Source organism: Podarcis filfolensis, assembly GCF_964270895.1.
Source record: "Podarcis filfolensis genome assembly, chromosome: 1".
NCBI lineage: Eukaryota > Metazoa > Chordata > Lepidosauria > Squamata > Lacertidae > Podarcis > Podarcis filfolensis.
In genome coordinates this window covers 11,394,751-11,413,032 of record NC_139604.1, presented here as the reverse complement: position 1 = coordinate 11,413,032, position 18,282 = coordinate 11,394,751, and the positions used below count along the sequence as shown (strand labels likewise).

General features: G+C 41.8%; 2 protein-coding genes across 3 annotated transcripts in view; both read right to left on the bottom strand.

The window, feature by feature from the left end:
• COQ10B (coenzyme Q10B) overlaps window positions 1-18,282 on the bottom strand; it is a 376,006-nt gene that overhangs the window by 13,226 nt on the left and 344,498 nt on the right. The gene's annotated exons all lie outside the window — the stretch shown is intronic.
• PLCL1 (phospholipase C like 1 (inactive)) overlaps window positions 11,850-18,282 on the bottom strand; it is a 185,870-nt gene continuing 179,437 nt past the window's right edge. For both annotated transcript variants that reach the window (XM_083626703.1, XM_083626702.1), the window contains exon 6: window positions 11,850-12,170. In XM_083626703.1, coding sequence (XP_083482829.1) covers window positions 11,994-12,170 — 177 coding nt within the window. In that variant the 3' untranslated portion in view covers window positions 11,850-11,993. The remainder of the gene's footprint in view (window positions 12,171-18,282) is intronic.

Sequence of the window (18,282 nt, the reverse complement as noted above, 5' to 3'; positions counted from 1 at the left end):
GTAACAACTTTCTAAAACTATCCAATCACTGAACGTCACTTTCAATCCCTTATTTGCATAACTATCTACAGTATCCCCCTGCTGGCCCAGGGTGAGAACTTCAGTACATAACAACCAAAGAAGAAGGAGTATTTATATGTCATACTTTAGCTTAGCCAAAAAGACCCCAGCTGACCTAATTGATCACAAGATGTAGTGTGCACACACTATTTAAATAGCAATGCCCATTAACTCGGGGGGGGGGGGGCAGCACCCTCAAATATTTTATTGGTGGACCAAAGGGACCTTGGCCCCTGGGAGTTGACTCCTATGTGTCATATGGTTCTTCCCTCAGACAGCTGACTTACTTCATTTATATGCCAAATTTAAAGAAATCTTTAAGAGGTTTGCAACATAGGTGAAACCATCTCAAATATAAAGAAAATGCAAAAACAAAAAACCCCAGAAAATGTCACCTTAAATATATATTTAAAAATGAAACACTAAATAAAGCATTTGGTGTCAAAACAAGCATTGCATCTAGAAATCAGCTACAAAAAAACAAAGAAAGAAAACCCTGTATTGTAAAACAGTAAACAGCTAGACACAGTATCTTATCATCATCCAGAAATGAAATATTACAGATGAAAATTAACAAATATAAATTACTCATTTTTAAATAATATAACTGATGACAAGGCAAAAGAAAAATCAACTCCAAATTATTTCCATTTTTGGGGAGAAATAAATTGGTTTTCTCTTATTTCATTGCATTTCTCTTATACAATTGTTTGATGCTGATGAAGACTTAATTCAACCAGCTGTACCCCACACTGCGATTTGTACTATACCACAGTAGCAGAGGAAGAATCTATTTTGTGTACACACAAAGTTTCTGTTTGAACCGCAGAAGAGGGAATGGAACAGATCAAACTTGAAAGTTAAAGTGTTTATAAGTTTCACGATCTTCAGATTCCCTCATTTCTCCTAGATTCCTTTTTTCTTTGAGCAAGACTAAGGTGAGCAACGCAGCCTTCGTATCATGTTCACCCCTCTGGAATTATTCTGAAATAAAGCAGTCTGTCATGTGAAGCAGTCTCTCTGTCATCCATGCGCCGCTTAATTTATCAATAGCTGAAGCATGAATGCCTGGCATCATCCACAGCCTATCATTTGTTCAAGAATCTGTTGCCATTCTCCAGCTAGGTTGCAAAAGAGCCAAATCATGGATGGCAAAGTCGTTACATTTGTAAAGTACATTCTAATGGGTGCTTTTCATCACTTCAGGGTTTTCCCCAGCATTTATTCATACAGCTAGCAGATGCGAAGTGCTTGAACACGTTGTCCCATTTAAGCTACATGTTGTTATTTACTTACCTCTTAATGCAGCATACATATCTTAAAACTCAGATCCTAGCATTCATTTCATACATTCACTGCCAACCTAGCAGTTCGAAAGCACGCCAGCGCAAGTAGATAAATAGGTATCGCTGCAGAGGGAAGGTAAACGGCGTTTCCGTGTGCTCTGGTTTCCATCACAGTGTCCTGTTGCGCCAGAAGTGGTTTAGTCATGCTGGCCACATGACATGGAAAGCTGTCTGTGGACAAACACTGGCTCCCTCAGCCTGTAAAGTGAGATGAGCGCCACAACCTCAGAGTCGCCTTTGACTGGACATAACCGTCCAGGGATCCTTTACCTTTACCTTTTTACATTCACGTATGTGTTCAGCTTAGGATAGTTCCTTACCTTACCTCCAAAGTCCACTGTTGTGTATATCAGCAATAAAATACCTTTAGCCACATTTGTGGGTTGTTGTTTTTCTTAATCATACGTTTTTATTGATTTTCATAAAATTTAACAAATTAAATTCAGTTTCCACACAATATTCCCTTAGCATTTTGACTTCCCACCCTTACTTCCATGACGTTTCTGTTCAAATAATTTTATCCACTGCCTTAAATATAATATAACATATATCCTACTTTATCATTCTCATTCCTTTGCTTATATTTCCAGGCCTGTCCACGATTTCACTTGACTATAATATTTTCTCAGATGAACCGAAAAGGGCCTCCACTCTTCCACAAACCCACACACATTTTGTGAATTATAAAAGTTAGTTTTGGACACTATTTACCACACCTCTGCACCTTGTGTTGTAAAAATTCCCCTCAGTGGTAGACAGGATTGTCATCTGACCATCCAGGGTGGAAGAGCTTTCACCCCCAGTATAAAGCAGCTTCCTAAAATTTAACATTTAATACACACTGGAAATTCTAGTGCTTTTAATCTCTGCTATTTTTCAAGAAAAATTGGTGCCCCAACTCTCCATCAACACCTCCCTTGCTCTCTTAGAATGGCAATGGTGCCCACCTGAGAGGCACCAGAACTGAGTTCCAGTGAGTTCTGCCTGGGGAAAAAAGCCCTAGATATACAATTTTTTTTGAAAAGCATTGAAAGTACTCAATTAACTGAGGTTCTCCCCCACCCCTTGGCTACACCCATGCTCAGCGCCTCTGCTTCATAAGGTCTGTGAAGCTAAAAATGTTGCTCAGAGCTGCTTGGTGGAAGGATGCAATGAACATAACTAAAATGAAAAGGGAATCTCACTTGACTGAGATTCCAACCACTAGCCCAGGCATTCAAGATAAGAAGGAACACTCGCCACTTTTCACAGAAAATAGATAGTAACGCGTCAGTAAGCTGTGAGTAATTCAATACAGTGAGAAGCGACTGGCTCAAGTCAGCATGTCTTACATCAACTTCGATCTCCTCATTTCGAAATCAATCTCCATTAAATATACAGCTTCTAAAGGAAATGTATGAGCCCAATAGCCAAGGCAAACACAATTGAATTGATGGTGGTGGTTTTTTTCTGCTTTTCTGCCAAGATAGATAGATAAATAGACAGACAGACAGACAGACAGACAGACAGACAGACAGATAAATGATAGATGATAGATGATAGATGATAGATAGATAGATAGATAGATAGATAGAGAGAGAGATAGATAGATAGATAGATAGATAGATAGATAGATAGATAGAACAACAACAATCTTTATTACGGTCCAGAGACCCAACAAATCGTTACAAAGCAATACACAATTCATACAGCCTACCTCCAGGTTAAACAAGCATTTTGTTCAGAATATAGGGATCATTGGTTCTTGCAACCACCAATAAGAACTTTGCCACTGCTAATGTTCTAGCATTTTTCTGGTCTTCCAACAGGAACCTGACATAGTGAGCCTCTGATTTTCCCGGGAAAGGTACCAGCAACGATAGTATCAGTCAGTGGCGTAGCGTGGGGGGTGCAGGGGGGGCCGGCCGCACCGGGCGCAACATCTGGGGGTTAGGGTTAGGGGGCGCAAATCCACGGGTTAGGGGGCGCAAATTACTTGCCTTGCCCCGGGTGCTGACAACCCACGCTACGCCACTGCTATCAGTTCAACCCTGGCTTGCTCATATTTTGCACAGTGCAACAAAATATATTTTATGGAATCGATGTCTTGAGCACACGAGCAAAGTCTGTCCTGGTAGGGAACTCCTCTCAACCTGATAGATAGATAGATAGATAGATAGATAGATAGATAGATAGATGATAGATTAAGGTTACCAGATTTTTTCAATGAATCCAGGAACACTTTTCAACTTCAATGGATTTTGTATGGGGACTGATTTGTAAATCCAGGGACTGTCCCCGGGAAACAGGGACATCTGGTAACCTTATGATAGATAGTGTGTGTGTGTGTGTGTGTGTGTGTGTGTGTGTGTGTGTGACCATCCAGATACAGCTATAGCACGAACTTGCTTTGCTGCAATAATCAACCCAATTCTCGGCTCACTGAAATATCTGAAGTATGAATTTAAATGTGGAGATACTAAACCAGAACTAAAGCAACTTTTCAACGTCAGGGACCACTCCAGATATTACTCTGGAAACCAGAACCACCCAACCCTTCCATGATGGTTGTTCTACACACTCAAGTTGGTTTCGCCTAGCACAAGTGTGGGGAACTTTTGGCCCTCAAGGTCTCACTGAACTACAACTCCCAAAAATGACCCCTATTCCTCTCAGAGACCTATAGTCCACAGAGTTCTCTGAGAAGAGGGATTACCTGTTAAACCTGTCTGGGAACTGTAGTTCTGTGAGGGGAATATGGGTCTCCAACAATTCTCCACACTTTTAACAAATCACACTTCCCAGAATCCTTTGGGGGAAGCTGTGGCAGTTGGAAGCAGTATGATACTTGCTTTAAATGTCTAGTGCAGATGAGGCTAATAGAACTATGCCCCTTAAATTCTCGTTTTCTTCCATTTTTTGGTATCCCTTAAGTTTATATACCTTTTTGTTCTCATTCAGAGGGGAGGTGGGGAGATAACTTTGTGCTGCAGAAAGAAATACCATGCAATTTAAAGGTCAGTCCATTCAGGGTTTTGTTTTTTAAATCAACTTTATTTTTAGCAAAGATCAATAATTTGCTATTCAGGTGACTGTCAAAGAACTTGACTCTCTGGGACACTTGAAGAGAGATGTTGGTTGGGCATTCAATTCCGTAGGGCTTGCTTCTGAATAGACGGCAGTCAGGGTTGCTCTGTGAATGGGAACCTCCATGTTCATAGGGACTATAACCTTGAATACCAGTTGCTGAGGACAGTGGGGTGGTAATAGGAGGAGAGGACTGTCAATCAGTCCATCTTCCCACTGTGGAAATTGGGATGCTATTCTTGATTATCTGATGCAGCAGCGCTCTGCTTAATTTCTTATTGTCCGCATCATATCCACCAACGTATGCAAAGCTACAGATTGGGGTTGTTGTCACATTTCAGAACACGGAGAAATTAAGCAGGCGATTCCCTACTCTGAGCAGTGAGATTGGAAAGGCTACACGTTTTGATTTCTGTCTGTCAGAAGGATGTGAAAAGATCCTTGTTTGCAAAGTACCATCGACGTGGTTAGTAAAGGTAAAGGGACCCCTGACCATCAGGTCCAGTCGTGACCGACTCTGGGGTTGCGGTGCTCATCTCGCTTTATTGGCCGAGGGAGCCGGCATACAGCTTCCGGGTCATGTGGCCAGCATGACTAAGCCGCTTCTGGCGAACCAGAGCAGCGCACGGAAACACCGTTTACCTTCCCGCCAGAGCGGTACCTATTTATCTACTTGCACTTTGAGGTGCTTTCGAACTGCTAGGTTGGCAGGAGCAGGGACCGAGCAACGGGAGCTCACCCCATCATCGCCGTGGTTAAGAGTGTGCAAAAGCTGTTGGTCTCCACATAAATATGACACAGGAAGAAGTAAAACAGATTTCTCCACTGTTGCCTGCAGCACAATGCCTTTCCCAGCCTGTTGCCTTATTGGGGATTAGACGTTGGTGTATAATGCCAGTGGCAGATGTTTGTGAGAGGTGTGGAGAAGAGTCTTTTTGTGTGTATGTGTGTGTCTTTGCCAGTAGAGGGTGCACACACCATACTTCCCTTAAAACACACAAGCGTTCATTGTCAAGTCTATTTACAAAGGGCACATTCAGACATCAAAAATTTGCTCCACGCACCTAAGGTTCTCACATTTTGTACTAACCTTGCAGGCTTGTTTGTTTTAATTTTTTGGTTTTACGGGAGGGGGGGATATTCAAAGAAATTTAGCAGGTGAAATCTGCCCCTTTCCCTTTGTGCGAGACAAAGCTCGCCCAGTTTTATTCCGGTTATGCTGCTGCTAAAGGGATACGAGCGAAGCCAATATAAACATCGACAGCCGTATTTACAGTCCTGGGCCAATTTTATGATAGAACCAGCGATCTGGGAAGGATCTAAGGAATGTGAGACTTCATTCCAATGAGCAGAGCACCCAAACCAAAATTTAAACTTGCCCCATCCTCACTAATTGTTTTAGTTACAAAATTTCTGTTCAGTATTGCCTTAGCTACCGTATTTCTAGGGACGCGGGTGGCGCTGTGGGTTAAACCACAGGGCCTAGGACTTGCCGATCAGAAGGTCAGCGGTTCGAATCCCCGTGATGGCGTGAGCTCCCGTTGCTCGGTCCCTGCTCCTGCCAACCTAGCAGTTCGAAAGCATGTCAAAGTGCAAGTAGATAAATAGGTACCACTCTGGCAGGAAGGTAAACGGCGTTTCCGTGTGCTGCTCTGGTTCGCCAGAAGCGGCTTAGTCCTGCTGGCCACATGACCCGGAAGCTGTACGCCGGCTTCCTCAGCCAGTAAAGCGAGATGAGCGCTGCAACCCCAGAGTCGGTCAGGACTGGACCTAATGGTCAGGGGTCCCTTTACCTTTACCTTACCGTATTTCTACTCTCATCAAAAATCCATCAAAAAATTGTCTTAGAGAGATTAACATTAATGCAACAATTAAAAAAAGCAATGTCGTTTGACTTCATAGTGACTTTGCTATCAATCCAGTTGAGGCTACAGCTTGCCTAGGATTATGGGATCATTTTCGGTTGATGGAGCCAGTTGATGTGGACCACCAGCTTGCTGTCTGTGATTTATCCAACCATATACCCTCTGGAGGCCTGCTCTTCATGGCTGATTAAAGTCAGCCAGAGTGGGGTGGCTGGGAGAATCCAGAGTGTTGCGATGGGGAGCTGACAGCCACACTTAAAGAGGCCGTGGTACACCTGCTCCTTAAAAAGCCCATGTTTAAACTCAATGGCATGGCATATCTACCAGCCAGCTGCCCATATTTCAGGAGTGACAGAGAGAGTGTGGTGGCAGAGTAACAGCAAGAGTTCCTGATGATACAAAACCATTCCCAAAGTCATTTCATCCCCTAAAAATATTTATGACCTATTTTTCCACGAGTCCCTTCCAACTCTACAATTCACGACTGTATGAATAAGTAAAAGGAAACAGAAGTTAGCTATAGGGTTTTCTGAAGGTTTTACTCTGGATGTAAAATGGCTGGATTCTGTAATTAAAAGAAGAAAATACACAAAAACTTGTTTAACGAAGAGAATTCTGAAATTTATTTGGAAAAATAGGTCATAAATATTTATGGGGGGGGGAGACTCTGGGAATGGTTTTGTATCATTGGCTGAAAAAGAGAGAGAGAAAGCTGTTGCTGTTTTCATCAAAAATAATGTTATAGAAACCTCTGTTACAATCTGAATGGCTGTGTCTTCCTCACTGACATAGTCTCTAGCAACGCGCATCAAATTCAAGATAATATCCCCATAGGAGGTGTCCTGCACTGCCGATTTCTCAGCTGAAATTGCAGCGACAATCCAGTTTCTTCTCTAAAGGAATAACCAGTAGTTTCGATTAATTCAGCATTTTAGCTATGGCTTGCTGAACGTTGCTTTCATCACACCTGCCACAGAGGAGATTCACCACTCTTTGCCAAACACATCTCTGTGTGTCGTCAACGCACTGGTAACTGTTTCTAGGTGCATTTCCATGGCCTCGTGTGAAAACTCACAGCTACCAAATATGCATTTACTTCCCAGTGCTAACAAAGATTTGTTTTGCAGTGCTATATGAATGGGACTAAGTGACTGAAGGCACAAACAAGCAGGCTTGGCTCACTTTCATGGTGGATGATTCAATCAATTGCCTCCAACAGCACGGCTTTCCTTACAGTCGAATGCTCTACTTCATTGGAGTTTGTGGGTTCTTGAACTTTGTTGATAATTCCCAGTGAGATGACTGCATGCTGATGGATCTGCAGCAGTCCCAGAAGCTTCACAGATATCAATGGAGCTCAGGTCAAAGTCATAGGGGTCATCCTGGAGATGAGTTGGGAGGATCATCACGATTCTGTTGAGTTTTCAATATATTCTGCCAGCACATCGCTTGAATGCAACAGAAGGCAATATTAGCTTGATTATGACGACTTTGATTGATTTGGGAGGAGGGCCACTTTACATATTGGGTGCTATTCAGCTAAATAAGTAGCGCAAAAGTTTTGGGCCGTGCAGGTGAACTCTCCCCCTTCTCTTATATAGGCTGCTTATCTTTAAACTAGACTTGGACTGGATATTGCTGAAAAGGTGGAGACCTTCAAAGGACACCTTCAACTAGAAGGCTGTTCTCTGTCAAGTGGGAGATACGGCCACCCTGGAATTGCTACAGCCACAAAGTTCAGCTCTCGGGCTTGTTCAGTAGCAATTGCAGTTCTCACTTCGCTTGGTTCTTCTGTCTCCCTGTGCAGAGCTCTGCAGTCCTTGGGAGGCAAACTGTGCCAGCATATGTGGTCCTGCTTGCATCCAACTCAGGCATGTGGACTCCTTAGCAAAGGAGGAATGCACTGCATTACCCTATATAGCTTTATCCCAGCCACATTCTGATACTGTCAATCAGAATATTCTGGTCCTGGCCTGACTAAATCCTAGCACGTCTGGAAGATGGAGAGACCCTTTGCCACCTTTAAAGATCTCCATGTGTGCGTGGGCAGAAAAGCTCTGAAGACTTTGCTCCCAATAAGAATATGAGTTCTAATTTCATCATTTAGAAAGATCAAGTGATTCTTTAGTTGGATTTAACCCATAGCTGTCAACTTTCAGATTTGAAAATAAGGGATCAGCAGCCTCGAAAATAAGGGATCAGCAGCCTCACCTGTCCCGGGGACAGTCTATGGGATATCTAACAATCCAGGACAGCAACAGGAAGCAGCGGGAAACAGCGGTGGAATAAGGGAATTTCCCACAAAAAAAGGGAAGGTTGACAGCTATGATTTAACCATATCAGCCAGCAGTTAACCAGCAGCATGTTTGCCAGGACTAAGCCAGGGCTGATCCATTCTCAGTAAATTACTTTGTTCTCAATTTGTGGTGTGGTTTAATGAGTAGGTCTGTTGCCTCATAATATTCCATGTATCTCTGTTTAGTAAGTGATTGATCTAAAGTGAAATTAATATAGTTTTCCTACTGTTCACATGCTATTGAAGGCAAAATTCTGAACATGTATTTCATCAGTGTGCAGTAATTGACTTAAAACATGGCTCATTTTTTTTCCATAGCTTTACTCTCTCAGAAATGTGCAACATGAACATAATAGTGTTAAGGAATCAGAAAAATAAAACAAAATAACTTAATGCATACAAGATTTTCAGACTGTCAAAATTTCAACAATTGGCCTTTCTGTTGAGTAAAATCAGCACATTTGTTAATCAAATTAATTTAAAAAGCTTTTCAAAATAAAAGCAATGCTTAAATAAATATAGTCTCTTATATCAATAGAACACTACTTTCTAATAGAGGTAATGCAGATACATACTCAAGCACTGAGAAGACTGAAATATAGGAACACCATTAAGAATGTTTGAGCCAGACACTTTGAAGGATGGTAAAATGAAGACTTTTTGTTTTTGGTTTGATTATGTCCTCCAGCTTCACCCTGAGACAGAACCCTAGCAGACAACAGTTTCAGCATGAAGTTGAGAATCGCTGGCAATCATTAAATTTCCCAAGCTATTTATTTCTGCTACTATGCCTTCTGTCAAATTCCTTCAAATTTCTAGCACATCACATTCACCGAATCACACTGGCGTGGTGGAAATGTGACTTGAGTAGACTGGGGAGGAGCCATGTTTGCGCTGGAATCGTCATGTGACTCATGCACCACTGTTGACGCACTGCCAGCTTTGTCACAGCCCAGCAAATTAGTGTATTTATATAATGACATCAATACGCATAACACTCCACTTAGTAACATGGTAAGTTTGATAGTGTGATTTCCAATAGCTGGTCGGATTAGAGTTTCATTCAACCACTCAGCTCTCACCAGATCATCCCTCTCTTCCACCAGCTATATTTCGTTGTGTGCCTGCCCTTGGACATAGCAAAATTAGGCTATTGTGTGTTTGCCTTAGGCCTGCTTCTCATGTTAAAAGTGTGAGTTTATTCTCACAACTCTCCCTGAAAAGACACGCTGAGAGAATAACACCACACACAACTAGCGCTAGAGAGAAAAGACTTGAGAACTGCAGAGCAACGGCAGTTCAGCAAGTCTTTCTTCTGAGTAGCATCATTCCATGATGTTATCTCTACAGTGGTACCTCAGGTTACATATGCTTCAGGTTACAGACTCCGCTAACCCAGAAATAGTGCTTCAGGTTAAGAACTTTGCTTCAGGATGAGAACAGAAATCATGCAGTGGCGGCGCAGCGGCAACAGCAGGAGGCCCCATTAGCTAAAGTGGTGCTTCAGGTTAAGAACAGTTTCAGGTTAAGAACAGACCTCCGGAACGAATTAAGTACGTAACCCAAGGTACCACTGTATTTTGAAAAAAATAATAACGAATTCCTAGGCCCCACAAATAACCCAGAGATGCATTTTAAATACAGTGGTACCTCAGGTTACATACGCTTCAGGTTACAGACTCCGCTAACCCAGAAATATTACCTCGGGTTAAGAACTTTACTTCAGGATGAGAACAGAAATCATGCTCCGGTGGCGCAGCAGCAGTAGGAGGCCCCATAGGCTAAAGTGGTGCTTCAGGTTAAGAACAGTTTCAGGTTAAGAACAGACCTCCGGAACGAATTAAGTACTTAACCCGAGGTACCACTGTATTTTGAAAAAAATAATAACGAATTCCTAGGCCCCACAAATAACCCAGAGATACATTTTAAATACAGTGGTACCTCAGGTTACATACGCTTCAGGTTACAGTCTCTGCTAACCCAGAAATATTGCTTCAGGTTAAGAACTTTGCTTCAGGATGAGAACAGAAATCGTGCTCCGGCGGTGCGGCAGCAGCGGGAGGCCCCATTAGCTAAAGTGGTGTTTCAGGTTAAGAACAGTTTCAGGTTAAGAACGGACCTCCAGAACGAATTAAGTACTTAACCCGAGGTACCACTGTACTTGTATTCCTAGCCAGACGCGTAACTTCCGTTTGAATGCAGGCCCATGTTTGACATGTATCATGAGAAATAGCCCTTGCTAGTTTTATGCGGGATTGTTCATAGGAACAAAGTAAGCAGAATGAAGTTCTTTGAGCTTTATCTCAAGCTCACAGTTTGTATAAACTTCCTTCAGGTAATGACGCTGGGAAACATTCCAGAGTTACTAAGGAGCACCTTCGTATTCTATTATGTCTAAAGGAATATTTGATATCTCACATTTCATAACCAAAGCTTGGAAATCACCCCATCCCTAATTTTGCAGAGCTGAAATATCACCCTGGCTTCCTTGCATGAAACAAAATGGCCAATTTATTCTATTAATGTGAGTGCATTGCAAATCATGATTAGCAAAAAAAAAAAAAAAAAAGTTAGTGGAATGTTCATCAGAAGTCCCATTGAGATCTATCCAAAAAAATTCTGATTGTTTAATATTTCATCAACTTAATTTAATAGGTAAATTAATTATTTATCATTCCCACTATGCTGAGGAATCCATTATTCATCCATGCCAATAAAAGATTAGGTTCGTGTGTGTGCTTTCTTCTGCTGGTAAAATCTGTATTACATAGTTGGAACAGCACAGTTTATTAGAAGCTGCCACTAAAGCAACAGTATGGTACAAAGAAGCATTAAAACTAATGTGTTATGCATTCTCTCTATCCACCAAGATCTGCAGAATGATAAAACCAGTGCTTTTTTCTGGGGGGACGCAGGGGTACACATACCTCTAAACATTTTGTGAATCTAAATTTGTCCTCAATGAGGGGCAGTATTTCAATATGAGTAGGAAAATGAGAGTACCCCTAAACATTTTTTAAAGAAAAAAAGCACTGGATAAAACTCTGATCAAAGATGCCAAAATAAATAAGGAAAAGGGCTAACAATGTAACTTCATGACAGAGCATTTACTAGATCTCCCCACACAAACACACACACACACACACAGCTTGGATTTATTAGAAATATCACTACTTCAAGAGTTTAAACTTGGATAAATGAACTCAAATAAAACACTGGCATTGTGAGGATTTTAATACTTCTGATATCCGGTAGAGGGCAATCTAGTGCGGTCTTTTCTCTTTCTCTTTTTAAATGTGTTAAAAAAATAATTTCGGGCTATTGAAATATATGCCATTGCCAGACAGCGATGGTCTTCTTTCACAGCCTCCCATTCTCATCGCCAGTCTCCTTTTCTTCTATTGCCTCCAGGCACCGTTTGGACTTGGCATCCAAAATCCCGGTTCTGCTGAGTCCACATGACAAACAAGCCAGTTGGACCTGCTTCATGTTCTCTATGGCTTCGTTCTTGGCGTTCTTCAGTAGATCACCTTGTCCCTACAAATACACAACAAGCACACAGAAAGAAGATGAGTCGTGAATAATGCAAGTCCTTAAAAAGATAAAGAAGGGCTGTCTTTCCTTTCTCTCTCTCTCTCTCTCTCTCTCTCTCTCTCTCACACACACACACACACACACACAAACACATACACTTTGTCACAGCATAACATGCACAGACAACTAGTCTCAGCCAAGAGTGAATGATAGTGGATGCAGCTGTTCTCTCCGATTTAATACATTATGAGCTGCTGGCAATTCAAGTGAGTTATTAACGCCTCTTTAACCCATCTCCTGGCACTAGAGAAAATGGACAAAATCCAGCTAGCAAAAAGGTGCCTTAAATCCTATTGAAAATAACAGTTCTTAATCATGTACACCCATGCTATGGACTGATGAAGCTGACTCCTGTCTGGACAATGCTGCTGAGAGCAAATGCTTAAGGGGGGGGGGGAGCACCTTTGGAGAACCTAAGAATCAAACCAGAGTAGATATTTGTTAATCAGCTGAAACACTGAGCCAGCATCAGAACGAACATTTACATCCTCTATTCTTGTTAATGTTTTAGTTGTAATAGTATCCATGGTATAATTATTCAATAGTTTTATATAAAATCAAGAGTGGATCCAAAATAGTCAGATTCCCCCCCCCCATTTCAACTAAAGGGCTTATTGGGGTGGGGGGTTAGCAAACTCCAGAAAAGCTGTAATGAACATATTTTCCCCATTCCATTCTGTTTGTAGGCTCACTCTGTCCTGCATTCCTAATTCCCCTTGCCTTCTAGTTCAGCTTGCAAAGTTTCCAAAATTAATTTTGGAATTGGCACATACAGTTTACTGTAGTACAGGTTACTGGCGAGTACCAAGGAATAAACACATTAATAAACTAAATCACAGTGCAAAACTAATAAAACCCAATCCATGCAATGATGCAATCACATCAGAAAGGTTCACCATCACCACCCCAAACCTCCACACAGAGAAAGCACATGTAAGTGCTTTGGTGGTGATGTAAAGGGCCTCAGATGGGGTCCCTTCAGACAACTGCTTGATGTATCTCCAGTGGGAGTAACTCTGCTACGTTCAGCACATGAAGGAGAAGGTCTTGTGAACGAGAAAGAATTAATTTCCGTGCTGTGATTATTTAATCAATGAATATGTGCATGTCAGCAATCTTATAAGGCAGGAAAATGCAAACCAAACTATGGCAAACTGCGCATGCACAGCCATCTGAACTTAAGTCTGGAACTCAAAACCAGATCCCAGCACTTTGACAGAGTTCCACCAGCTTTTAGATTTGATTTTTGGCATTAGCTGGACAGATCATGAGAGTAATGATGATGCTTTGGAGACAAGACCAGGTCACCAGGAACCACAAAACTGCGTGAGAAATTCACATGGGGAGGAATCTGTAAGCATCCCTACAGAAAAGCTCCTCTTTGGGGACATTTTAGAAGAGCACTGCAGCCACCGAGGATCAAAGGCATGCAGGTCCTTAAAAACACTAGCCATAAAAATAGAATGGAGAAATCTGTCAAGCACAACTCCCACAGACGGAACTGTAAGCTTTGCGTTCTAGCTGAAGGGCAGAAGAGAACAATTCAAATAAATGAAGCTTAGGGCTTACACCTTTCCAGGAAACACAGGATTGCTTCCAAAAACAGAAGCTCCATGCCCACAGAAAACTCCATGCCCACACCTGCACTGCCAGTAATGTGGAGCAGGCAAGGAAGCAGCACAATGCAATGATGCCAGTATTCACATAGCCTAGAAATTTCAGCCCATCACCACATTCTCCACAAAGGATAGAACCGGAACACAAGAGAGGAAATATCCTCTTGCTACTGTGCATCTGTGCACTGAGACCACCATATTTCTTACAATGATTACAATTCACCTTTTTCTCCCCACAGAGAATGATCCCAGCGTGGTGTGGAATACGAACCTGCAAATGACCAAAGGGAACAATCTCAAGAAGCGTGAGAAATACATTTTTGCCACATTCAGTGCAAACCCGCAGACATCTGCCATCACTCAGCTCATGCACAATCCCCCCCTTTTAGCAAAATTTGGCACTTGGTGAGAACCTGTTGTGACTCGATGATGCACTGACACATGCCATGTGATTCTGCATTCGCCCCATTACTCCAGTCCTGGCAAAGAAGTTGAGAGAGACAATGGTAGCTGGCAAGGTTCAGAACCAGTAAACAATGCTTGGGAACAATAGCAACTAGATATACCAGCATGAGCTAAGATTGCATCACAAACTGATAACGTCCGGGGTCATTCAGTCATTCTGCTAAACAACTTAGTGATACAAAGGAGCCCCTGTTCAACAGGATGGCTCTAGTGTGATTTCTGTGCCCATCCAGCCCTTTATGCCAGACTTCTTTTAAATATCATTACAGCTTTAACTGGTCGACTGCTTCACGACTCCTACAAAGAGAGCATGTAGGTATGAGCACAAAACCTATAGGTAGCTTATAACACAGTGTAACTGCACACAGTGTTTCCATTCCATCCATGCACACTAAATACATGGACATGAAGTGAAAATACTCATGTAAGAGACAATCAGACATTATGATCTGCAGATCTGCTTCAGTTATGGAGAAAGCGCAGATAAGCATCTGTGAATATGTGTATGTGTATGGATGGATGGATAGATAGATAGATAGATAGATAGATAGATAGATAGATAGATAAATAGATAGATAGATGATAGATAGATAGATAGATAGATAGATAGATAGATAGATAGATAGACAGAGATAGAGATACAGGTAAGATAGTCTCTAGGATGGATAGAATCCAAATCTTTCACTGAGACCCAGGAGCAGGGATGAAAGTTGTAAGGGCCACTCATCTTGCATTCGTTATTGTTGTATTGAATGATCATCCCAGAAAATCACCCTACGATTTCCTGTTTTGAAGCTGCCAGCAACAGATTGTATCACTGGATTACCTGGGGATCATGCAATAAACTAACTGGCAATCATAAATGTTTGTGAATCATTCATATACTCCCATGTTGATCAAAGCTAAATACCATGGGTAGACAGATGGATTGGCATTGCATCATTGATGAAATGCAGTGATTTCTTGTCAACTGATGGCTCTAACAAGACTGTTCTCAGAGTTCAGTCACGACAGAGGGATGTAAAGCAATTCAGTTTGAGCACTAAAAAAATATCAGGGCTATACTGTTCACCACAAATCTAAAACGTATAATCCTTCACATTGCCTCTACATAGATTTTCTTCTATTTAAGTCACTTGTTCTTAGAGTGGCATGTACAGAATTTTTGAAGGAAATTTGGCAAGCGTTTTCCTGCTCAAGTTAATATTGCTTTGTAGTCTGTTTTCTACAGATTTGGCCTGGGGATGGGAGAAAAATTGGATTCGGCTCACATTCATAAATCTACCTAATTTGCACTTTATAAAACAGTTTGTGAACTGAAGGACAGCCATTCTTCAAAAGTTGCCCTTCTCCAAATTTTGCAATGCAGTTCTCCAGCCAAGTAGTGCGTACACTTTATCTTAGCATACACATTATTATTATTATTATTATTATTATTATTATTACCTACCACTTCAGCAATTAAAAAATAAAACATCAAGAACATAAGAAGAGCCATGCTAAATCAGACAGATGGCTGCATGAATCCTGCAAGCATTCTCCTCTCCTGCTATTTCCAACAACTGGAATTCAGAGGTATACTGACTCATTCAGTGGAGGCAGAACATAACCCTCAAGAATAGTAGCCATAAAGGTAAAGATAAAGGGACCCCTGATCATTAGGTCCAGTCGTGGCCGACTCTGGGGTTGCGGCGCTCATCTCGCTTTACTGGCCGAGGGAGCTGACGTACAGCTTCCAGGTCATGTGGCCAGCATGACTAAGCCACTTCTGGCAATCCAGAGCAGCGCACGGAAACGCCGTTTACCTTCCCGCCAGAGCGGTACCTATTTATCTACTTGCACTTTGACGTGCTTTCGAACTGCTAGGTGGGCAGGAGCTGGGACCGAACAACGGGCGCTCACCCCATCGCTGGGATTTGAACCACCGACCTTCTGATCGGCAAGTCCTAGGCTCTGTGGTTTAACCCACAGCGCCACCCGTGTCCCTATCCTCCGTAAATAAGCCGTCCAAGTTGGTGGGCATCTCTGCCTCTTGTGAGAGCGAATGCCATAGTTCTGCTATGCACTATGTGAAGAAGCACTTTTTTTGTCTGTCCTAAATCCTCCTGCTTTTAGTTTTATGCGTTTTAATTTTAGGAGAGAGAAATAAAAACATTCCCCTATTCAAATTGCAATGACAATGTATATTGCAATTTGTTATGTACATCCCCACTCCCCAATTTTCATTAAAGTTTTGTTGGCCTTTGAGGAAAACACACACACACCTGCTTCATGTGAGCAAGGTGAGAAAACAAATAATGGTTCTGAGTAACATCTCACAAGAAAATGAATGACAAACAATGTGGCAATGCTGTTATACTTCTGCAAGGGATAATTTCCGCGGACATGCTCTTGTTGAGAAGCCATCTGTTTGCTTTGAGAAAATTGGTTGTGAATATAATCTACTTAAAAGGGGGGGGGGTGCCAGCAAAATTATGTCAACACCTTAACAAAACCAAATACTAGAAAGAATGTGGGGTTAGTTCCAAAAATCTGGTTAAACCAAAATAACCCCTGGAAATAAGTCACTGCAATAACCTGAGAGCACAGAACCATTTTCTTGGCGCACACACACATAAAGAACTCGTTATTTCTGTCAGACAAAGAAAAATCACATTCCTCTATCCTAGCCTTCGAAGGCTCCTGCTTCTTTAGCTATTGATGTTATCATAGAGTCTAGAAATAAGTATTAAACCGTAAGAAAAGGTTAAAGACAGTGTCTGATAGGATGATACAGTAGGATGTTTAATGCTGTATTGTGTTTTTAATATTCGATTGGGAGCCGCCCAGAGTGGCTGGGGAAACCCAGCCAGATGGGCGGGGTATATATAATAAATTATTATTATTATTATTATTATTATTATTATTATTATTATTATTATTTTAATAAAATAGTAAAGGGCTTATATAAAAGGTGGAAACATTTGGCAAACACCATTCCCTTGAACAAAACACACTCCCCCTTTCATCAATTTTTCAAGAAGGCCATCTTCCGAACAGTCATCTTCAGAGGGAACATCCTCCAACACACATTTAGGTGGGCGATACCTGATCAGGTAGCTCAAAGTAACTGGACTTCACTAGCAGCTTCTCCATGGTTCCAGTCCAGAAGGCTCAGCAAACATTTATACACCATTTTATTTCAGCACCATTTTGGTTTGAAAACTAACCCTCCTAAGTCACAGCGACATCATTGCACAGCCAATCCTATTGACAAAACGGAGGGCAAACATGATCACTGTAGTCAAATCTGATTGGGTGGAGGATGAGGTCACTGTTACTAGGAAGAAGGAGGGCTATTTTTTCAAAGAAGACGATATTGAAGTCACCGCCATCTATAAATATAAGCAACATGGTTTTGCTGAGGCCATCTGGCGAGCTATGGCCCCGCTAAGGGCTGAAAAGCAGAAATGAAACACGTGCCTTCATTCTACTATGTGATCATGAGAGCACCAGTGTACCACACAAATCACACAGGTTGGTTTCACCTACACTGAGGACACATCTGATGTGCAACCGACTCACAGATCTGTGCTTTTGCAGGCACAGAATGACAATCAGCCTCTTACATATACACATTTGTGGGCACATGTAAAGCTAGGGATAAAAGAGGAATCACTGGTGGTATTTTTGAGCCCATCACCGATGATTACTTCAGTTGAGATACTGTTCAGGAGGTTGCGTTTGGCATTTATTTGCTCCCTGGTGAGCCACTGCTTTGCCTAATGATGGCTCACGCTCTTCCAGACTTTCCTTCAAGGAACTTGCCAAAGCAACCATCTGCATATATAGTAAGCACACCACAAAGGAGTACCAGATAGAGTTGCTAGTAATGTTTGTTTCAGTGAACATTAAGGGCCCTGGATTATTCTCCAGCTCAGATTACCATCTAAATCAGAATTCTTGGTTTACCCCCTCCCACCCACTCAGCCTCC